Source organism: Hyperolius riggenbachi, chromosome 1 (genome assembly GCF_040937935.1).
Source record: "Hyperolius riggenbachi isolate aHypRig1 chromosome 1, aHypRig1.pri, whole genome shotgun sequence".
Classification (NCBI taxonomy): Eukaryota; Metazoa; Chordata; class Amphibia; order Anura; family Hyperoliidae; genus Hyperolius; species Hyperolius riggenbachi.
Window position 1 is genome coordinate 130,455,130 of NC_090646.1, and position 24,950 is coordinate 130,480,079.

A 24,950-nucleotide genomic window follows, 5' to 3' on the forward strand; every position below is an offset into this window, starting at 1 on the left:
TCCAATAAAAAGCATAGAAAATCTGCCTGCTTCCTGCTCAAGAGTGCCGTCTACTGGCTGTATGAAGCGGTGACACTACATGTAAATTAATGAGTGGAGGTAGACAGTTACTAATTGTTTAGGGGGCACTGAAGAGGCCGAGGGGGGGGGGGGGGGGGGGTCACTTTTGAGACCCGTTGCAAGTATAGTTCCTTTACACTGAAAAGATTTATGCATTTCAAATATGTTCCTCTACGCCTACGGCACACTTGTAGTTCATGGATTTCTAGAACACAGCTAAAACAATGTAAGTGCTCTGACTCTAAGTTATCCAATGACAGATGGTTTACAATGCTGAATCCAGACACTAACACGGCTAAAATTTGACATCCACATGAGAACCACACTGCAGCAACACTAGTGAAAATAGTAGAGACAAAAAATGGTCCCAACTGATGAATAACGAAAAGATTAAGGCTTGGTTCCCACTTGTAAGGAACATGTACCATTTTCCACAGTGCAGCAAGACTGAGCAAAGGGATCCAATGCAGACCTATGAGTCAGCTTCCACTTGCATTTAAAAACGGATCCATCTGCTGTGTTGCGGGAAATAGAATGCAAAGTCCCAACCTGCTGCAAATTTCTGGACCAGCAGATGCATTTCCCATAAATACCTATTGCAATTGCCCCTGGAACCCGCTAGGAGAGCTTTTCTGAGAGCTTTGTGATTTGAAGAGCTCTTGCTAATGTAATGCTATGGGTGTGATCCCACTGGAGCAATGTGATTTTATAAAAATCCCCTATAGCACTGTTTTTTGTTTTTTTTTAAATCACTAGCGCTTAGAAAAGGCGGCTAGTGGGTTTGAGCCCTCACAGCGATTTTGCAGCTCTTGAGGGGGCTGACCGATTGCGCTTTAAATAAACTTTATAATATAAACCAGGTGTCTTGATTTCCTGCTTCTGTCCATAGTCCCGCTCCTAAAGGAAGCAGTCACAGGCATTTCTCTGATTGGCTATAGAGAAGCACCTATTAACTCTTCCTTTAGGGGCGGGGCTACGGATGGAAGTTGGACACCTGGTAAGTATAATACAGGGGGTTTTTTTGTTTGTTTTTTTATTAAGTACAGTACAGTTTACTGTACAGCGCTTCCAAGCGCTGGGGAATCGCGATCACAATCGCACTAGGAATTGCTGTACACAGCACTGCGGCAATTTTCAAGCACTGCAGCGATTCCTAGTGGGCTTCAGGCCCACATGAAAATCAAGTGGGTAAAGCTTTTGTACTCCAACTTGCCCATTAGCAATGAATTATATGTCTGCCGGAGACCTTAATGATGAAATGTTGAATAACAAATTCGTTGATGCAATTAGTGGAGTGCCTGCATAACAAGATGATTCAAACAAGCAGCACAAAACTAATAACTTCTCACTAGGAAATCATTTCATTCGCTTGTACAGCTGATTCAATTCAGATCTTCAGATTTTAGAGATTAGCGTCTGCCTGGCAGTGAGCATACTTCATTATGAGCATTTAATAATCCAGTAAAATGAATTACAGCTCACTTTAACATGTCTGACCCTAGTGTATAAGCTATCATATCCTAATTCAGATTACGACTGAGCACAGGGGACTCCATTATTTATTACAAAAATTAAAGGGCTGTTTAAATTGACCAGTAATTTTATCCTGTAAAAAAAGCTAAAATAACAGAATGTAAAGCTTTCTTAAAGGACCTCTGTTGCGAAAATCTTTAAATTTAAAATATATGTTAACATATACAATTGAGAAGTACATTTCTTCCAGAGTAAAATGAGCCATAAATTACTTTTCTCCTGTGTTGCTGTCACTTACAGTAGGTAGTAGAAATGACAGAACCGACAGGTTTTGGACTAGCCCATCTACTCATAGGGGGTTCACAGGGATTTATTTATTTTCAAAATGCACTTAGTGAATGGCAGGATCTGTGTCCAACTGCCAAAAAAAGTGCACGGTGATCAGGGAGGCTGGCCAGCATCAATGTATAAATCTTTTTCAGGGAGTGTCTTTATAAAGAATAAAGCCCATGCTGAGAATCCCCAATGGAAAGATGGACTAGCCCAAAACCTGTTGGTAATGTCAGATTACTGTAAGTGACAGCAACATAGGAGTAAGTAATTTATGGCTCATTTTACTCTGGGAGAAATGTACTTCTTATTTGTATGTGCTTAAAATTTTAAGATTTTAGTGACAGTTCCCTTTTAAGTGTCTTATTTTGTTTAGTTCCTGATAATGCATTTTTCTAATGCAGACAGAATTGGTTTTGTGAATAAGTCTCATGAAAGTCCAGTAGTGTATGTAGTGAAAAAAGCACCCTAAATGGACACAACCCTAGGTAAAGGGATCCTCCAGAGGCTTCCCCCGCCCCCCTCACCATTCCAGCACTGAGACCCCAGAGGCTACACTCCCATATGAGAACAGGTGTGGCTGCACTGCGCAGGGACAGACGGGCTGCAGGGCTGCCACCTCATCCCTTTACATACCGACACATCTAAGTTATACAGGTTCTGGGGCTACTCACACATAATCAGTGCCTAAACTGCATCTAGCTAGCCACAAGGCATGTATAATTCATATGTGTCAGTATTTATGTAAAGGGATAGGGTGGCAACCCTGGACGGCTGGCGTCTGCACACAAGCACGGAGTCAAACAGGCTTAGCTTTTACCACCGATCCTGAGCGGCAGCATAATGCTACTGTGCAGGCACAAGCCATCCTACACCTGCGCACTGCAGCTGTGCTCGCTCTCAGACGGGAGTATGGCCCCGAGCTTCAGGGGTCCCAGTGCTGGAGCAGCGAGGTGGAGGGGATGAGGGAAGCCTCTAGAGCACCCTTACCCCTCCTGGCGGTACGCAGTTTCAGAGGCTGCATCCGCAGGAGGATTTTTTTAAAAATAAAATGTGTTTTTTATCTTTTAGCTAGCACTTGGCTAGCTAACTATGTCCCCCAAGCCCCACTGAACATAACTAAACCCCCCGATCGCCGTCGGCAATATTTACCCCTCAGCAATCCAGCGAGAGCCACAGCTTCGCCATTCAGCTTCACTCGCCTCTATGGCGACGATCAGACAGGACGTCATGCGCAGTCCCGACCCTCCCCATAGTGAAGCCTGGAGCCGATTAAGAGGCTGCGCCATTGCAAGATCCTTGGGGGGTATGTATTATGGCGGCGATCGGGGGGGGGGGGGGGAAATCGGTAAAGAGTGGCGAAACTTGGGGGACATAGTTAGCTAGCCAAGTGCTAGCTATTACAGCACATTTTAGTAAAAAAAAATATTTTCCTGGGGCCATGTGATCCTCTGCGGCGGCTAGCCCAAGCGTAGGTCGGGGTTACCGCCAGGAGGGTTAAACTTTGTACCCTGTCTCAGGGAACTCCTGCATTAACGGAGGGAGAGGCGATTTAGTTTATATTAGGAATGGTCATTAAAGGCTTACTTAAGTTTAAAAAATTAAAAACCCAGTTTAACCTGCCTCTGGCTTCTTGCAACCCCCAAGCCACGCGCACCCTGTACATACCTCCGTTGCCGGGAGCATTCTGCACATGTGCAGTAGCAATTTTCCCATACTGCGCATGTGGAAACTGCTGCCGTGCTGGTTGGAGGGTCTCAGAAGGATGGTGTAGGCACAGGATGACTGCAGGGGGGCTGCAAGAAGCCCAGGTAAGTTGAACTGCTTTTTGTTTTAGACTTGAGTAACCCTTTAGTGACCAATCCTAATTTTTTTTTCTCAACCTGCCAGCGGAGGCAGTTGAAAGGGTAGAAATGCCAGGGGATGCCTGCAAAGTCCTCAAGGAACCCTGGTTGAGAAAGGTTGCTCTACAGGATCCAGAAACTTCCCTCTACCAAGGAAGTATCTAATTTTTACCTTGACTATCTCACAGGTTTGCTTTAAATTACTATTTGCACAAGACCGCTCTATTATCCAGTTGTCCAATCTTACAAATGTCACTGTGCAAAATTCTTACAAAATGTTACCATACATATCAGAAAACACCCACTTGGAGGTTATGGGTCTTGATTACACCATATACAACTGTCCCTGAGCAACTCACAGCTAACCACAATGCACAAGTCTTCTATTTTCACAGCCTGAACAACATGACTGTAGCTGGACACTGCAGTTGTGTGAATGGGACAAGTAGTGATTGAGGTAATCATTTGGCCTAGGTATAGCAGTATATAAAGCACTCACAGGCCCAGAACAAGTAAACATAAATAAACACCATAAAGAGACCCGTCAGGTAAACTGATGAGCTACATATTTACATGGGGAAAGATATCGCCTGAAACTATCTTTCACTATGGGTAATGGTTCACTCACAGTGTGGAGATGAGCTGCTTGGCTCTCTTTCATGATCTACATTCTGACCTACCATGAAACTTCCGATTCTTGAAAGTATTGTGCACCGCACAACTAAGCTGTCCAAACGAAGTCACTGCCCACAGGTGCGTCTGTGCATAGCTAATTATGTACAGACGCACCTGCAGCTGAGTGCGCACACCACAACCCGCTGCACTAAGCCACCGCCCACAAATAAGACAAAGAATATAATTTATTTTCTCCAGGCAGACACAAAGCGCTTCAGGGCTGCAGCCTGTTTAATGCGCTGACTTGAGTCAAATGCTCAAATCCTACATCAAAGGCAACAGCCTTAACGAGTACAGTATCCGCAACTGTGCTGTCCACACTAAGCCACCCCCACATGTTCCATGCATATGTGCAACCTTCAGTTAGTACAGTGATCTGCAAACTTGGCTCTCCAGCTATTAAGGAACTAACGCTGCGTAATATGTTGACGCTTTATCAATACAATAAATAAATAATAAATAAACTAAACGTCCCACAATGCATTTGCCTTTATGAATCATGACTGTGGCTGTCAGACTCCTGCAATGCATTGTGGGACTTACAGTTCCTCTACAGCTGGAGAGCCAAGTTTGGAGATCACTGAGTTAGTATATAGGATGTGCAGGGGAGGAGGGGGGTATGAGTAGGGAGTTCCACAGTAGCTTAAAATACTATAGTGGGCAGCAGAATAGAAGGGAAGGCCTGCCAATGTCAGATGATATCTGCACACACTTTAGGTGCCCCCCTGAAAAAATGACAACATTCTAGCGAATGCATGTAGCAATTCACAGCAGCATGTCACTAAGCTTTATTGACAATCACACAGTCACTTAGCGACAATGAACACAGTAGAAAAATATCTGGGGTTAATGACAACAAGGTTGACCTTGTAACTACTCATGAGGTAAGGCATGCAGAAATAAAATAGTAGTAAGTAAAGTAAGTATGCAAGCCCTTGGAGCACTTACCAGGGGTTCAGCCATTACAACTTCGATTTTTTTCTCCGCTTGTACAGCGAATTCTGCAAAGAGGTTCTTGATGACATATTCTCCGGGCTTGACATCTGGGTCAATAGTAATATTTGACATTGTGACGCTTCTCCTTTCCAAGGTGCAGTGGCTGATAGGAGCAACCCGTTTCTTATTTACAGTGCTGGCTGGTGCAGAAGCTGCAAAGAAAAGGACACACAGGTAAGCATAGCACACTAATCCACACAACATAGAGTATACCGTACATGTACACACATCTAAGTGAAGCGGCTGTGTTTGCCATAATGTTCCTGGTTTCTGGAGTTTACACTGCCAGGACCACTCTGGTAAAATGAAGTTCCCACATGAAGGGTGCATTTGTGCCACAATAGTGTACAAAGCAAGCAGTGAAGACCAGGGCACATCTTTGTACAAGTAATTGCAGGAGAATGCCTTTGGAAAGTTGAAAATAAATTTAGAGAAACCCCCATAAGGAGATTTAATAGTCTAAAGCCTGTGAGTAAGAGGTTCAGAAGCAATCAGATTAATAAGTAAAAAAGTAATATAAACTGCATTTTACACTTGGACCAATTAACATCTTGTATGTATGTGAACATGTGTAATTTAAATTTTACATTTTTTCTGATAGTTTATAAGATTTATCTTTTTTTTTTGAGGATGTGTTTTTGCCCTTTCTCAGTACACACCTCCTGGAGGTGCAAGATATTGGGCTGGGTGGTCAGGTTTCCTTTCCAGCCCAATTAGCTTCATAGACCTCCAGTAGAAGATGCCAGGGCAGTATCTGGTGATACCCGGAAGGATGGTGCAGCTTTCATCACTCAGCTATTGTATGAGACCCGGCGGCAGGGACTGCAGAGTGACAGCAAATCTGATGCCCTGGGCAATATTCCATAAATGCAGTGCACTACTTCTACCCCTTCTCAACAAGCCCATCACACATTCTACTGAGATCTTGTAACAGGTTCATTAACTCCTCCCACCATAACTGAGGAGTAAGTGGAGCAATTGGCATGCCTATGTACAGAAGCTATGGGAGTTACTTCATACATGCGCCCTAATGAACTGGATTTATAATAAGCTTTACTACTGGAGCTGTTTTCTTTCAAACACATGCGTTGCATTTTCAGGATTTTCAGTGCCTCACATTAAACTGCTGTGATTACTCGTGTATAATAATCACTCAATCACTTTTGCAGCAGCTGGAAAATACTATGGAGCAATTAAAAGGAGGTATTATGTGAGTGGGATTATTTGCTACACACAGAGCCAGTGGCTCGCTTGTGGACCTGTACAGGTAGCTGTGAGTTGCTAGGAAATGTATCTGATGGCAGAAGCACAATGAGAGCCTGTGTACAGCTCCTGTGACTGGTCACTAAAAAGATGATCGTTGGTGTGTAAAGGTGGCCATACATCTAACAATGTCAGATTTAGAAAGAATTTATTCTCCAAGCACAACTCAGAACTGAATCGTCCAAGAGCAGATCTCTCTCTGACTGAATATGATGGGAGAGAGAGCTGTTGCCTGCCCATAGACCAGCAGATCAATTCTCGATAGATTTCAGCATGAAATCTATTCGGAATTGGCCTAGCCATCCTGTCTTTATCAACTGCCTGGTCACTCCCCAAGTGTAAATTTCCCCAAGGGTGCCTGTGTAGTGTAAAATCTCACCTGTCCCCTCGGTGCCTGTGCAGTGTAAAATCTCACCTCTCCCCACGGGTGCCTGTGCAGTGTAAAATCTCACCTCTCCCCACGGGTGCCTGTGCAGTGTAAAATCTCACTTGTCCCCTCGAGTGCCTGTGCAGTGTAAAATCTCACCTGTCCCCTCGGGTGCCTGTGCAGTGTAAAATCTCACTTGTCCCCTCGGGTGCCTGTGTAGTGTAAAATCTCACCTGTCCCCACGGGTGCCCGTGCAATGTAAAATCTCACCTGTCCCCACGGGTGCCCGTGCAATGTAAAATCTCACCTGTCCCCACGGGTGCCCGTGCAATGTAAAATCTCACCTGTCCCCACGGGTGCCCGTGTAGCGTAAAATCTCACCTGTCCCTACGGGTGCCCGTGCAGTGTAAAATCTCACCTGTCCCCTCCGTGCCTGTGTAGTGTAAAATCTCACCTGTCCCCTCGCTGCCTGTGTAGTGTAAAATCTCACCTGTCCCCTCGGGTGCCTGTGTAGTGTAAAATCTCACCTGTCCCCACGGGTGCCTGTGCAGTGTAAAATCTCACCTGTCCCCACGGGTGCCTGTGTAGTGTAAAATCTCACTTGTCCCCTCGGGTGCCTGTGTAGTGTAAAATCTCACCTGTCCCCACGGGTGCCCGTGCCATGTAAAATCTCACCTGTCCCCACGGGTGCCCGTGTAGCGTAACATCTCACCTGTCCCCACGGGTGCCTGTGCAGTGTAAAATCTCACCTGTCCCCACGGGTGCCCGTGTAGTGTAAAATCTCACTTGTCCCCTCGGGTGCCCATGCAGTGTAAAATCTCACCTGTCCCCACGGGTGCCCATGCAGTGTAAAATCTCACCTGTCCCCTCGGGTGCCCATGCAGTGTAAAATCTCACCTGTCCCCACGGGTGCCCGTGTAGTGTAAAAGTTCACCTGTCCCCACGGGTGCCCGTGCAGTGTAAAATCTCACCTGTCCCCACGGGTGCCCATGCAGTGTAAAATTTCACCTGTCCCCACGGGTGCCCATGCAGTGTAAAAGCTCACCTGTCCCCACGGGTGCCCGTGTAGTGTAAAATCTCACCTGTCCCACTGCAATGACTCTGAATATTCTTCGCTGTCTCCTCCGTGCGCCACCACGTGGGGCGCACACCTTGTGTAGACATCACGCACACATACCCAGTGGTACACAGGGGTGACAGTGTATGAGGCTAGAAGTTGCAGCAGTGGGACAGGTGAGATTTTACACTTCATGGGCAGCGAGGGGGGGTTGGGATACAGCAGCAGAGGGTCGGCTGTGTTTGTAGCATATTGAGCGTTGTTACAGCCACGCACACACTTTGACCCAATCGGATAAAAATAGGTGCCACAACAAGCATGCCTGATCGATGATTCAAAATTTCAAGCTGAAATTGGTCGAATCATGGGCATGATTGTTGCAGCGCCTATTTTCATACGATTCAATAAAATTATAGAATTGGATGGTTGATGGGGCCACAAAATCAGCAGATATTTGTGGCCCCTTAATAATTGTAAGGTTTGACTTAGGAGGGACAACACATTTGGAGGTGTAGGCAGAGCTGTGCTGCTGTACATAAACAAAGTGGCTGCCGTCTTGTAGCCACTTACAGAAACAAACTCAATTAGGCAATATTAATGCATTACTGAACTCCGCGAGGTTTATCATTTCTGTCTTTGGAGCAGTTGAGGAGCTTTTCCTCAGTTACCGAACAAGGTCAACTCAAAAGCAACTCGGGGAAACTTTTCCAACAGGGATCGAGACAGCAGTAAAAGAGGTACGAGGAAAAGTCCAGACCTTTTTATTGTATCTGAATCTGTTGAGCTCTGTCACCATGTTCTACCCTGGCAGTTGGGGTTACCTCAGCAACAGCACTTTTCCACTGAGAGCGATTTGCTTCAAATCACAAGTGATTTTTAAATCGCTAGGGTTACTGCTTTAACATAGGAATCGCAAAAGGTATTTTCCACCATCGTAATTCGATTTTCGCTAAAGCACAAGCGCTATTTGTAGCAAATTTACCTAAGGACCCTTTTCTACTGAGTGCGATTTGCTTTAAATCGCAAAACGCAAGAGATTGTTGGATCGCTAGGGTTGCTACTCTAAAATATGAATCGTGGAAAGTATTTTCCACTATCACGATTCGATTTTTTGTAAAGTGAAAAATCGTTTGAGAGATTTTACCCACGATTATGCTTCAATGTTAAAAAATTAATGGAAAATCGCAATTGCATATATAAAATTGATGATGATGATGATTCAAGTGGAAATGGGCCCTTAGAGATATTTTTTTCCACTGAGGACAGAAACATTTTATAGGGCTTCAAATCTTTCCTAGTTAAAGCGGACCCAAACCAAACATTTTTTTAATTCAAAATATTTAGTTGCACCACTCTGAGACATACAAAGATAAATAAACACTCCTTCAAGCCTATGAGCATTTCAGTGCATGCTTTTCACCTTCCTCTTTTCATAACAAGGGTTATACTGGGGGCAGCCATTAGCAATTCCTCCTTTGCTGGACACCATCTACTCCATCAGTATACCGGATTCTGTCCCGGCAATATGAAAGGAAGGGAGAGGTTCCTCCAATAAATATAAAAAAAATTATATTTTTCATGCAGCTGAAAAAAGGCTGCATTTATTATTATAATTTAGAAAATAGATTTCATTTCTGAAATCTTGTATTTTTAATTTAGGTCCACTTTAATGGCTTATAAAGCTTTGAAAGAAAATCCCAAGATCCTTGAGGAGGAGCGATTGTGACAGAACATTATGTGATCTATTGTGTCTTTATTTCTTCTTCACACAGAGCTGTTTGAAGTTTAGAAAGCAAAATACACACACATGCGAGAAGCAGCCATCCAGTCTTCCAAACTGCATGCTAGCACTGAACCAATGACATTAATTATGGTGAAGCCGAAACATGTTCTGCATTATTAACCAGCAGCACGAATGCCGCTCAGGAGCCAAAAGCAACTTCCAGCAAATGCTTCTCCTTCCAGAATTCAGCTTTCTGATGGATTCTCTATCTACCATGAAAGCAAAATAAAGCCACATGAGCTGCCGTCATCACGTCAGTATACGGTAGATCATACATGGATACAGAATACAACTACACCTCCATTGCTACAATTACATGCAAGGGGGGTGGCGGAAAACAAAAAACAAAAATCTGTTGCAACAAGTAGATGGTGAATGTTCCATGACGTGTGTGCCAGGGAGAAGGGCCAGTGTAAACAGACCCTCAGTGAGTGGCACAACAGCTGCTCCAATGTTCTGGGAATAGATCACATGAGGGCTGGCCAGATAAAAAGATAGCAGCATTCCTTCTCTGAACATTGACTTGGCCAATCTAGAGCAGCCAGAGATTACTGCAAGCTATGTGATATAATTCAGTGTCACAGTCTGGAAAAAAAAAAAAGAAAGAATGCGAACATCCAACAGCCAGCCTGCAAGCTCCACCATGAGGTCTTCCACACCAAATGACTGGCAAGCTACTAACGTTCCTCTATGCTTTTCTCACATGAGGGGAGCAGCAAACCATGCATTTTCACACGTGGTCAGCAAGAAGAAACATATCTTCCTTTGTAACAAAGTGGAAAGGTAAGCCTGTGAATGTGGCCTGTCTGTGGCAATCAACACCAGGTATCTCCATTCACTCTGCCAATCAGCTTTCTGATACAAGTTCTGCTACTTGTATCCACCTGGCTATTTCTGGCATGTAACAGCCTGACCCTGGGGCCTCCACTTCAAATAGCGTAAAAAGCCAAGCAGCTTTACAAAGTCACACATTTGAGGTGAGGCACGATTTAAACTGCTTCTTATGGGTATGAACTACACATGGCAATTTATTGCACCTGAAAACAAAGTTCCCCTTATCCCCAGTTTGATAACACCAGAAGCTTCTTAATTAAAGGGAACTTTAACTGAGAGGCATTTGGATGCTTCCTTATAAACAATACCAGTTGCTGATCTCTTTGGGGCAGTAGTGGCTGAATCACAGACCTGAAACAAGCATGCAGCTAAACCAGTCTGACTTCAGTCAGAGCACCTGATCTGCATGCTTGTTCAGGGGCTGTGGCTAAAAGTATTAGAGACACGGGATCAGCAGGAGAGTCAGGCAACTGGTATTATTTTACCAGGAAAAAGCCATATCCTTCTCAGTTTAGGTTCCCTTTAAAGGGAACCAGGAGCAAGAGGTTTATGGAGCCTGCCATATCTATTTCCTTGTAAACCATACCAGTTGCCTGGCAGCCCTGTTGACAATTCTGGCATCAGTAGTGTTTATAGTGTCTGAATCAAACACCTGTAACAAGCATGCAGTTAATCTTGTCATTCTATATTTTTTCTAAGTGGACACGTAGGGAAGACATTGATTGGAAAACTCCGGATTTAAAAGATGGGAATGGCAATGCTGAGCCACAAACCACTTCCTTCCCACCCCACATAATGGCGCAAGAAGGGTAACGAGAGGCATCTTGGCTCTGTTATAGAGGAACTCAAGTCAAAAGTTTCCTGTACTCTTGAGACAGAGTGAGGAGGGGCTACAACTCTGTGAGGTTTATCATTTCTGTATTTGGAGCAGATTGGAAGCTTTCCATAATTTGCCAAACAAGGTCAACTCAAAAAGCAACTCAGGAAAACCTTTCCAACTGAGACTGAGAAAGCAGTAAAAGAGGTACAAGGAAAGGTTCAGAATCTCCCCACACGCTCCAGCATGGCAGTTGGGGTTACCTTAGCATTAAGAGATATTTTTTCCACCGAGGACAGAAAAATATGTTCTAGGGCGTCAATATTTTCCTCGTCAAAAGCTTTGACTTCCTGCTAAAGAAAAGGCCAAGATCCTTAAAGGCTACTCGAAGTGACGAACGAGCTATGATTAAGGAGCCATTCTTGCTCAGATACGCGTGAGCCTTTTACCTGTATGCTGAGATGCTGGATTTGGAATAAAGAATTTTCAATTTTTTCACCTTACCCTTTGCTGCAGCGGGATTTCCTTTGTGTGCACACTAATAACTATGCTGTGTTCCTTTTTTTTTTTTTCTCTGCCTGAAAGAGTTAAATATTAGGTATGTAAGTGGCTGACTCAGTCCTGACTCACACAGGAAGTGACTGCAGTGTGACTGTCACTGATAAGAAATTACAACTATAAAACACTTTCCTAGCAGAAAATGGCTTCTGAGAGCAGGAAAGAGATAAAAAGGGTCAATAGTTCATAGATTCTAGCTCTGGCGTACTTCAATGAATGTGTCATTGAGCAAAAACAATAAAACCGTTAAAACTTAAAAAGTAGATTTAAACGTAAAATAAAACCGTGGAATATCTTAAGAAGTAATTTTTAGGAGAAGGATGGTTGATACAATTGTTTATTTCATTCGTTTATTTTCGCTTCGGGTGTCCTTTGAGGAGGAGCGATTATGACAGAACATTATGTGACCTATTGTGCCTTTATTTCTTCTTCACATAGAGCTGTTTGAAGTTTAGAAATGTAGACATTACAGTTTAGGTTCAGTTCCAGTTTATAGCACTCAGCTTACTGTATTCCTCTATGTTGTTTAGTTTTCCTCAGAGACTACCTTCATAACGGCCCTGTGCAATGTCCAACTCAGGCATTCTAAAACAAATTCCAAACATATCTAACTGCAGAGAAATGCGCATTATTCTTTAGCACAAAACATTTAAAATCTCATTAAACACAGAGGTACTGAGGGGCTGGAAGGAATTTCCATTGTAACATAACTTTCTACAATAATCACCTGATTCTGGGCAGCAAAACACAAACCAGCCACATCCAGCTTCACCTCACAGAACTAGAAGAATGACAAGCAGCAAAGCGTTCGGCAGCTGACCCCTGAAAGGAAGTGGTCCGCGCAGCACAGAGTCCCCCGCAGTGAGGGTACGGCACACAGTGTGGCCTCGGCTATTGTCACTGAGACAAATAAAAATGAAATAACAGCACACTTCAAAGAGCACATAGCAGGACTGCAAAAACTAAATTCTATAAGACAAGATGGAACTTCTTGGAATACCTCAGTGCTTCGAACTCCATCCAAAAATAATATTTAGACAAAGAAAATAGACTTTTGAATTCCGACAATGTGCAAGGACTTTATATTGAAGCTTAATGCAAACCCGAACTGGGTGGAACACATAAAAGACATTACATTCCTGACAATATTTATAGACACTTATAAATGGAAGAGTTTATGCCCCAAAGCCATTTTGTGAACCACCACTGGGACACAAGATCACGGATGAGGTGCCACCAGTGGAGTAGAGGGCACAGCAAGCGGTCATTCACCTGCACAGGTCCTGCAGAGTCCCTGGCCACATGACGGCGCTACATAGCACTGGGGGAGCAACTAGTTCTTGACTTTCAGCAAAGTCAAGTTTTGCACATTTTTTACAGGCCATTTTTATTGATGTCACAGCTTTTGAGATGTATCATCACCACTTACTCTTTACTCTTCATTACTTGTGAGCAGCTTTACTTTATTGAGAAGGTTAATGAATAAACTAAAATACAATGTGAAAATAAATACATAAAAAGCCAGATTAATGATAGAATAGAGGTGATTTACAATGACAACCAGTCAGCTTCAGCTTGGAAACCTGTACTGAACTGAACGCATAGGGGAAGGGGGAAGAATCCCAACAAACAACGGTTGTAATGTGGGTTACAATCAGGGCCTGATTTATCATATGGCACTGTAGGCATATGCCTACAGGTGCCTGATGAAGGAAAGCGGTCTCACTCCCCTCCCCAAGTGCCTCCCTCCCTCCTTCCCTGTGCAGTCCCGAGTGGAATGTAAATGAGCGGTTACTCATCCGGGTCTCTGCATTCCACTTACCAGATCTCCCTTAAAGGGAACCTAAACTGAGAAGGATATGGATTTTTCCGTTTAAAATAATACCAGTTGCCTGACTCTCGTGCTGATCCCGTGTCTCTAATACTTTTAGCCACAGCCCCTGAACAATCATGCAGATCAGGTCCTCTGACTGAAGTCAGACTGGATTAGCTGCATGCTTGTTTCAGGTCTGTGATTCAACCACTGTTGCAGCCACAGAGATCAGCTGGGCTGCCAGGCAACTGGTGTTGTTTAAAAGGAAACACCCATATCCCTCTCAGTTTATGTTCCCTTTAAGTCAGGAGCACCTCTTGCTACCTAATACTTGGAGACACCTCTAGCTACTTGTATGTCTGGCTACCTAATATTTAGGGGCACCTGTAGCTACCTATGACAAGCAAAGGAAGTAAGGGAGTGACAGCCAGCACACTTGCTGTGCGGTAAGGCAGGGGTTTGTAGGTTCATGGAGTCTAGAGGCGTACCAGAGGAATCGGCGCAGGAGACTTGAGCGCAGGATACAGCCAGTATATGGCTGATCCTGCACAAGTCCGAGATGTAGTAAAGACTATTCCCCCTTCAGGCCGCCATGGATAGTGGGGAATGAAATAATTCGGCCTCCAGCAATTGCTGGAGGCCGAATTATAGTGTTTTATAAGTAACTTCAGCTCAGTCTTCTGACACTGCTGCACCCAAGTCTCCTGCACTGGAATGAAAGTGTTCGGTCTAGAGTGCCAAGACATATGTGCCTATAGGCTCCTGTGATGTAAATCTGGGCCTGGTTACAGTATAAGGAAACATCTCAACAGATTTAACAAGTTGCTGGTCATAAAGGAGCCATTTATTTTGGTCAAATTTGGAAAATGGTATTCCTATGGTCTGTGCATTGGCCAAGCAGTAGCACCCTGCATGCACTGAGCATGCTTAGGCCTCTTTCACACCTGAGGCTACAGATGGTGCATTCCCCGGCTGGGCACTTGCTAGTGCTCGGTGTGGGCAGTGGAGAGGCATCAGTTGCTCAGATGCAACATGATGTGTTTATTTTTTATTTATTTATTTTTTTGCTGCTGAGTAACTGCACCGCATGACAAACGCTGACACGCATCTGGTTACAAACACTGCCATTTGGCTACACTAAAATGCAGTCGGAATGTGCTCAGTGGCCAACTTTAAAACTTAGTGGAGGAGTCTCTCAGTCCACCACTAAATTTTAAAGCTCTCAGAGGAGCTAACAGAGTTTTCCAGATGGAAATTTTGATTGTTGCACAATGCTCCATGGGGGTCCTGACCACAGGCAAAGCGATGGAGAACGAGGAATGTTATGTAAGGTGCATTCCTGTTTTTCCCACCATTTTCCTGATTTCACAATTAGCTACATTATGCAGGATTTATGTGAGCTGGAAAACAATGCCGTTATTGGAGATGCTTCCTTTTGCACCACTCTGGCGCTTGATGATAGATTTCCCACATAGAAAAGCCATGGACGGAGAACAAACAAACAAAGCACTATGCAGTGTTCACTGTGCTGCCAATGTGTCATTCTGTTTAGCTTGCTATTGTCTGTACAAAATTTGGGACCTCATTTGCCACCAAGTAGTATTTTTATCTCAAGACTTTCTACACAATTCAGACCCATAATATTGTTCATAAGCAGCCATGACAACAAGTCACAGACTGACACATTAACCCAATTTCCTTGTTCAATGCATCCTAAACCTACTTTAGGGCACAATTATCATTAATAATCGTAAGAGCACTGCCTTACACCATAAACAACATCAAGAAGTGTTGGTCTGTTAGCAGGTCATGGCTTCTTTATAAAAAGGCCCCAGAACCTCCCAGCCACAAGAGGGCAAGAAGTACAAGTGAAGTGCTGAGACAACTCCCTCTCCATTCCTTACACTGGAGAGAATGTCTACCTACAGTCTGTGACCATCCAGTGGCCAACAGATTTAGACTTTATTATTATCATTATTATTATTATTATTCAGGATATTTAATAATTATGGGTAGGCTCAACCTGGAACATGACTTCATTCATTTAGGTGAGGTAACCATGGCTCTTATTTTTCAGGCATACAGGCCAGATAAATAAGGATGCTCTAATGGGCAGTTTGTACCACGATAGAAAAAGTAAGGATAGATAAGCAGGGTCACACAGTAAAAAAATGATGCAAGGAAAACAAAATCAGAACTGATACAAAAAAAAAACAGCCTATGCCTAGATCAAAAACTTTAATTGGTTTGCTCTGAGAGCTGCTACACTGCTGCATCTGTTACACACAAATTTGCTCCAGTTCACCTTGCACTGATTTTGATAAATCTATGTACAGTTTAGAATGGACCACCCTTTCCCCCCAAAGGGGGTGACAGAGTGGCGATACAAGGTGGCTTCTGCATGTGGAACTTCAGGTATGGCCGCATGGAATTAACAACTGTAGAGAGCTTCAGGGGCCACCAGAGAAGGCTTGGGGGGGGGGGGGGCGCATTTGGCCCCCTGGGCTGGACTTTGGACACGCCTGACCTACAAGAACGCGCTCTCTGGGTTACTACAGGACTGACTTACTAAGAAGTCTCCAGACTATAGATCAGAGATTGTGACGTGGAAAAACTAGCCCAGATTTGTACAAATCATCATTCATCATTAGTGCGCAAAGATTTGTATCGTTAGACCAAACAGTATGGTTAGTGAACTGGTGGCTGTGTAACTGAACTCACAGGCAACCGAATCAAACAGGCTTCCAAATAGATCCAGACCAGTAGTTTGCAGAAACTCACTATTCCTTTAAAAACAAACTTTAACAACAAAGAGGGCTCTACAGTATTTGGCCCTGGAAGAAGTATTATGGAACATGGATATCAGAGAAAAATAATTTCTCATGCTTCCAAATGCTCCCAGAAAAACAACACACAACAATTCAAAATAATTTCCTAACTTTTGCAGCTAACAGCTAAAAATATCGGCTTCTCTAGACGTGGGGCAATGACAAGGAGAAGGCTAGCATTACAGGCAAGCGGTGTCCCCTGGCCTGTGGAAAAGAATGACCAAGCTGTAGATGCCAGCATGATTCATACAGCTCCAGCCTGACAGGATGCCAGCCCTCACATGCCATTTCCCAGGCTCCAAAATAGAAATGTAAGCCGTGAAGAATGGTAAACACAGATTCCAGCAACTATGTTACTTTTCAGAAGAATTCACCTACATTCTGGACACTTTATATGTGACACAAGGACCACCTGGAAGGTATAAAGGGCTAAAGGAGATCAAAAGGCCCTCTATCAAAAAGCAAATGTAATAATTTGTGAAAATTCAGCTTTAAGTGAGCAACTGTGGTTTCCCATGATGCATCACTCCTGAATATGCAAATCATATCAAACTGATGAGGACCAAAAAGTCTGAAACAGGCTGTGCATACAGGATTGATGTGGCATTGTAAAATCTATAAGCTATAGGTTAACTATATACCAGGGTTTTTATATATAAATATATATATTTACTGCATATTCAGTAGTGATGCACCATGGGAAACCACAGTTGCTCACTTACAGCTGAATTATCGCAAATACTTTCTGTTTAAGGAAGGCAAAATTAAATGTATTACGCTTACATTGTCCTATCTCTACAGAAAGCCCACGCAAACACGTGGACAGCATATAAGCTCTGTGCAGACAATGTCCTGGCCTGGAACTGAAACTTGGACTCGATCAGTGAGACTAGTGTCAAATTGTGTGCCATATCATGATTGTGTACACTGTGAGGATCTCGCTGACTTCCTTTCCTGATAGGAAACAAGTAAAGCTAGGCACAGGTGTAATGATTTTTTCAGCCAATATGATCACTTTAAAATGTATATATCTATTTCTCTCTCAGCAAAGCAGACTGACTTAAAGACAGTGTACTGATAAAAAGTGTGATCAAATGTGTTGGAAAAATCTCAGTACAAGAGGGCAGGTGAGAGCGTACCACTTGGTACAGCTCAAAGCTATGGAACTGTTGATCACCAATACCCATACCCACCATCAGATCAATAAAAATAACAGCCTTTCCAGGTCCATGCTTGACTGATTTATCTGTCAATCAAGAAAGCCCTTCATTAAGAGATTCAATTCAGTTGATTAGATGATGGGTGACTTCTGGGCAGATCAGCAAGAGATGACCATGTGATACACATAGTATGAAGAACCACACATGCCTGACATTTACCAGAATCCTTATTATAATGGATACCATGTGTCTATATGAGGAGGAGGCGCTTTGTAGGCCACAGGAAGTACTTAGAGAGCCATTTCAAGACCCCACCCTGTAAAGAGAAAGCAATAGCCTCTAGGTGTGTTGGGCCTGTATGGATATCTGCACAGGAACTGATAAGCACAGCTATGCAGAGAATTAGATATGGTGAACAAAACAAACGCCAATCAAATACAAGTCCTGCCAGTTTTGATTGGACTAACTTCAAGCTGCATACCAGTTTGCACCAAATTTGCTTGCAAGTTGAAATTAACTGCATCTCACTGACTATCTCTACAGAGGGTTTTCCAGTTTGAAATGTTCATTTCCAGAGATACGGGAACAATAATTTAAACTAGCCAATATAATGGCTTTCAGGGTTTGCCTTAAATAATTTTGGGTTTAATTAAGCACAGGTTTTGGTATTTCTAGCCCCTCAAACTGTAAGGTCTTAAACTTCCATGGCACAGAGACAGAGAGGAAGCATATCACAGAACCATGACTTGGAGAAGAGCCACATATATCCCTGAAGGCTTGTAACATGAAACCACGAGTCACAGATGACCCATGGTATTCCAATGCAGTCTGGTGAAAAATGTCCTTCAAGGATTCCTCTGACTGATCCTAATGGAAAGCGTGGTACTAAAGAGTATGTGATGTGCTATACATAAGAATGCACTTAAAACCAATAACCAAGCAGGGGCGTAACTACAAATCATGGGGTCCACCAGCAAAACATTGATGCACCTCCCCCTCACATTCTAAAACAGGTTCCCTTGTCTACCCTGGTGACCCCTCCCCCGGCTGGGGCCAAGGGTCATAAATCAAGTGTAGACATCATAATCTTCACACCCATAACAAATGTAGTCACAAAAACACCGGATCTGGAGAATGGACCCCTTTATTGGAGCGAGTGCAGTAGTGGATGGGGCCCCCTTACTACTACTACTACTCACTTACTACTTATGTAGTTACGCCCCTGCAACCAGGCCATGGATGACTAAAACAGGCTCCGATCACTTGGCCAACTGCACACATTTCAATAAACATATGCTAAATTTCATTTTAATGCTACACAGTTCCAAACAACTCAAGGGATAAAAAATTGATGGATGGATGGGTTTGGGTGAAGAGGCGTCAGGCTGTGACCAGTGAGGTCCCATTAGGATGCTACTGTTCACCAGTGGTCAGTCTCTTCTCTGTACTATTTGGCTTGCTTGGAACAACATACCCAGTTAAGCAGGTGTCCATTGGAATAAATGTTAAAGCACACCTAAATACTCTGTCTGGTTTTGTCTTTTCTCCAGGTGGCGTGCCTGACGTTCCCTGGGCATCGACTTTTCCTGAAGCACTATTAGTTATATTTAGGATCATTTTCCCTCATGGTCCTCACCTACAGTAGTGCTCTTCAGCTGAGGGAGTTGCAGTACCCTTGTGCATTTGTTTGTGGCTTATTTGTTTAATGGACTGTTTCTTTGTGCTGTAATTGCTCAAATAAAATCTGTTTTTTTTCATCGTTGACTACACTTAGAGCAAGCTACAATGCAGGAATTAAAAATGCAAAAGCTCACATTCTCTAATAGTTTTTGCGACAGCTCACACCTGCATTCAATTATGAAAAGTAAGCGGTTTTGTTAGACTTATTTGTTGTGTTCCCATAACTACCTGACCACGCTGCCAACTTCTCAAATGATGTGACGTAAATTCAATATTAAAATAAATGGGTTAGAGGGTTGAGGATGATGAAACTGGAAAGCAGGGGAAGGCTGTGGAAATCAAAATGTCAGCCTTTAAAAATGCCTTATGCATCATAGTGATGAAGAAGACCTGACTGTACCATCACAGACAAACAGGAGAGGACGCCGGTAATCCTCATTCATCTGAAGAGGAGAAACTCCCAAATGAGCAACCAAAACCTACAGAACTGGCACGCAAGCAAAGGAACAGCAGGGTCACTGTATGAGAATGAGTGAACATATGAAAGGGGGATAGCATGAAGCTCTCAGCACTGATCGTACTGGTTGGGGATGTGTGTGTCTTAGGGGGGTATTTGGGGATGTGTTCTTCCTTTTCAATAAGGAGACGCTAGGCAAGACTTCCTAACACTACATTTGGCTATAGAGTTCTCCCTATGGGCTGTAGATATGGCGCTTTGAGTCTGCCAGGAGAAAACCGCAATATAAATGATCCATGTCATGCCCGTGTCTTCTCATGGTGGGTAGGGAGCTCTGCATTTAAATCTAATCACAGAATCTTCTGTGGTGCTATACAATAGACATATTATAGTATTCTCAGTGACATAAGGTATGATGAGTTACAAATGATACAACTGAATGCAGTAACCTATTAAAATTGTACATTGGGTTAGAAGATAAACACACACATAACATAGCGGGGTAAAGGATAAAAAGTATTGGTGAAGGAAAAAGTGTAGAACTTGATAGTGTGGTGGTAAATAGCTCACTTGAGTGGAGTGTTCTAAGTAACATTATATGCTAGCCTGGGGGGCTGAGTTTTATGTTGAACCTAAAGGCAGTAATGGTGGGCAAGTCCTGTGCAGGTTATAAAAGGGAATTCGAGAGGAGCAGAGAAATACAAGAAAAGCCCTGTATGTGAGAACGAGAAGTGGTGACTAGAGATAGTGAATGGAGAATATTAGAATATGGTTAGAATGAAAGTTTTGAGTAGGATGGTATCTGAAGATCAGTCATTTACAGTGGAGCCAGACTGTAAAGGGTTTTAGTAAGATTTTGTATTGATTTGTCTGGTAGCCAGTGGAGGGTCTGTAAAGGGGCATTATTAGAAAAGAAAGCAGAGATGAGAGTAAGTTGTGTAAAGAGCATTTGGTGGATTGTAACTAAGCCAGTCAATTAGAAGGTAAGGCATGCATAAGTAGTGTATAGTTGTACCCAACGTACGGAGCAGACAAAAGCAGATGTTTCTTAGGAAGAGACTACAGATGGTGAAGAAGATGCAATCAATGCAGCTCTGAGCTATACCAATCAAACTTGGTATAAAATGTGTTTGGCTGATACAATCCCAAATTACATACAATTTGCACTACATTGGCATGCAAGCAGGAATTATCAGCATCTTCTCGGCCATCTCTATTATAGACGGCAAGAGGTTATTAGTGCGTCGGAGTAAGGTTTGACCAAAAGCACAGATTTAGATATACATGTAGTCCCCAACTTACGAACGCCGATACGAACGGCATGAATTCTGTTTCCATGGGAACAAGTCAACATTTTTTTATTCAAATTGGACTGAGAAAATCGATTTTAAATTTTTTTTTTAAAAAAAATGGCTTTTAAACTTGTATAAGCAGGTACAGAGGGCAGAGGTGACACAGAGGGGGGCACTGGAGGCCCAGGGGGGCACAGAGGGCAGAGGAGACACAGAGGGGGGCACTGGAGGCCCAGGGGGGCACAGAGGAGGTACAGAGGGCAGAGGAGACACCGAGGCGGTAAAGGGGGCAGAGATGGCAAAATGTCCTGAATTAAGAACAGATTCAGGTTAAGAACGAACCTACAGTCCCTATCTCGTTCGGGGACTACCTGTATCAGCTAAGGGCTGGTAATAGTGTCACTGGATCTTGAATGGGCTTTTCACAAGGATATACGCAGAATGGACAACAGGAAAATCACATCACAGAAACGAATACAGGGAACAGGAGGCAATTTTCCCAGCAGGGACACAGCCTTGCAAAAGGACCAAACTCTTCCCTACATTATCCAAGACGAGAGTGCCAAGAATGTGATTAAAGTGGACCTGAACTCAGAACTCCTCTCTGCTCCAAAAGATACACAACAACATAATAACCTTTAAACAAAAAAAAAACATGTATTGGTTACAGCTGATACAAATCCTAAAATAAATCTTCACACTTTCTACTTCCTGATTCATGGAAGCAGACATATTGTTTACAGCTTGTGGTTTCAAATAGGCTTATCTGCTATAGGCAGTCACGTGACACAGGGGAGAGATCAAATTACAACTTTTGATTAGACACAAATGAGGGGGCTAAACTCTCTAAATGCATACAGGGTGCATTTCTCTACATTTTTCTTCTGTCCTGTGCAAGACTGCAGGTCCACTTTAAAGAGGAACTCCAGTGAAAATAATGTAATAAACAAATTGCTTCATGTTTACAATAATTATGTATAAATGATTTAGCCAGAGTTTTCCTGTTGTAAAATCTTTCCTCTCCCTGATTTACCACATGGTGATATCTTTACTGCTGGCAGGTGATGTCAGTGGAAGGAGATGCTGCTTGTTTTTTTTTTTTTTGGCAGTTGGACCCAGCTCTAAACTTCTGTTATTCCCCACAATGCAATGAAGTTCACAGACAGGAAACTGTCTGGACCATGGTCCTCCTGACATCCCACTGTGGGAGGGGTTTCACCACAATATCAGCCATACAAAGCCCCCTGATGATCCATTTGTGAAAAGGAAAAGATTTCTCATGGGAAGGGGGATCAGCTACTGATTGGGATGAAGTTCAATTCTTGGTCACGTTTTCTCTTTAAGCTATGAAGAGAAAAAAAAATAAAACACTAGATGTAAACTGTGTAATCCTGGATAGTTTTATTAGATTTGCTATCAAAATTTATATGTACAAAATGGTTTACAATATTGGATTTAATGCTGGCCAAACAGGGCAAATTTAGAAGGATCTGACCAATGATCATTTCATTTCAGTTGCTGAGGAGAAAAACCAGGAGCAGTGGGGGTCACAGTATGGGCAGAGGCCCAGAAGTTGGGGAGCACTTTGGAGGAGGGGTAATATGAGTGGTAGAGAATAGTTTGGGGGGCAGGCAGGATGGGTGATGGGGCGGCGGGACAGTTGAGCGACAATGCTTATGGGTGGACGTGATTGACGCAGGAGCGGATGGGCAGACAAGCGGAACCGGAGCAGATGAGGAATTTTTGGCAAATGGATGCAAACTGGAACACATCCGCCTAGTTGATGTGCTCACCATTTCCGTTTGGCATTCGTTCTAGTGTGAACTGGCCCATACTGACATGAATGAACTTTTGCACGATATTCTAATTTTTAGAGTTTTACCTGTAGGTCTCTACGGTGCCCCTTGAAAGTTCAGGACACTGGAGACAAGAAGGTGTGGGGGTCTGAAGGATGGGATTTGCAGCACAACAGATGAAAAAGTTTATGATTTTAACTATTTGCAATCATGTAAAGACACAGGCCAAATCCTTTCACCTACAGATGCGTGAAAGTTATGTTCTCCAGATGTACTAGTCATATATATGCAAAGGTCAGAGTTGGTAATAAAACTATGAAATGTGTGTGTAAATGTAGCTATCCCCTTTTTAGAGTGGTGAAGGCACGTGAGTAGCCAGAAGTTTATTTGAAAACCTATATCTGCTTCACTAACTCTTTACCTGACTTCAGTCAGCCTCTTCCCATATTTCTGAGAGCTATATAAACACATATATAGTAAGCTGATGCACGTCATACAACTCAGACTAGGCGGGAACATGATGCAAGTCAAGTCCCTGGCAGTAAATATTTGGTTGCCCTGGATACTGGGTACCAGGATATTGTCCACTAAACTAAACCTGAAATGGCTAGAACAAAGAAAAAAAAAAATCACATAAGAAGCCGTGACTCCAATTCCCGTAACCAATCTCCATTCCTTCTAGCTGCCTTTACAAACACACTTTTGGCAACCAATTCAGAGGAAGACTTCCTATAACTTATTTATACATAATTTCTTAGAGACAGAATCCAAGCTAAAGGGGCACTTCAGGCATTCATATGCATGCTGGAAAGTCTCTGTGGGAGTAGAGCAGCGAGAGCTACTTATCTTCAATTCAAATTTCCAACCAGAAGCAGATCACAAGATTTACAAATGGAACTGCTTGTATATATGAGTGCATGCTTAGTATGAACGATCACTGCTTGACCCTGCTTTCCTCCCTCAGCATGACAGAAACAGCCCCTCACAGGCAATGCTCCAATCAATATCTTCACTTGCTTGCCTGTGATTAGACTTAAAGTGCAAGGCCACTTATACTTACCGTAAGTGGACCTAAAATATCTTAAATTTGGTCCCAGATCAATATTTCTGCATTATTTACTTTACTGCCTTTTTAAAGGGAACCTGAAGCGAGTAAAATTATTTAAAATAAACACATGACATAGCTGCAAATGAATATTACATACTAACCTCACCATCAGTACCTCTCAGAAGCTCACCATTTTCTTCTTAGTGATCCCTTCCAGTTTTGACAATATTTTGTCAGAACTGAAATATACAAGTTTCTGCCAGCTATATATCAGCAGCTGTCAGTTACAACTGAATGTGCAAGGTAATGTTCATGTTTCCCTGTGGCTCAAGTGGGCGATATAACAGTTTAACAGTGTGCTAATTAGGAAGCGGTTATGGGGTAATGGCCATTTTCAAAATGGAGGACGGAGAATTCCATTGATCACAGTAGACAAATGGGACACAGGAGAGGAGATTGATGAACAGACTACACTGGAGGTAAGTATGACCTGTGTATGTTTATTTTGAGTTTTTATTTTCAGTTCTGGTTCTCTTTAAATATACAAGAATGTCAACCTTGGTATTTATAACTAATGCTTATTATAATGCTTATACAGTCAGCTTATAGCTTCAGGGTGTGCTGACCTCTGCTTGAATATTGTGCTGTGATATACTATATACTATATTGACCGTCTCCTCAGCCCTACATTGACTCCCTACACTCATTAGCATCATTATGTGCTAATAAAATATGGAAAAACAGAAATGGACTACTGATGACTAATTATTGCTCCATCACACACCATGCTGTTGTCTCTCCTACCCTCAACAGTACTCC

The 24,950-nt window shown here is 43.0% G+C and overlaps 1 protein-coding gene across 9 annotated transcripts in view; it reads right to left on the bottom strand.

Annotated features, from left to right (window-relative positions):
- Positions 1-24,950, bottom strand: part of FRYL (FRY like transcription coactivator) — a 456,322-nt gene that overhangs the window by 213,066 nt on the left and 218,306 nt on the right. For all 9 annotated transcript variants that reach the window (XM_068278548.1, XM_068278549.1, XM_068278550.1 and 6 more), the window contains one exon: positions 5,331-5,530. In XM_068278548.1, the coding sequence (XP_068134649.1) occupies positions 5,331-5,530 (200 nt within the window). The remainder of the gene's footprint in view (positions 1-5,330; positions 5,531-24,950) is intronic.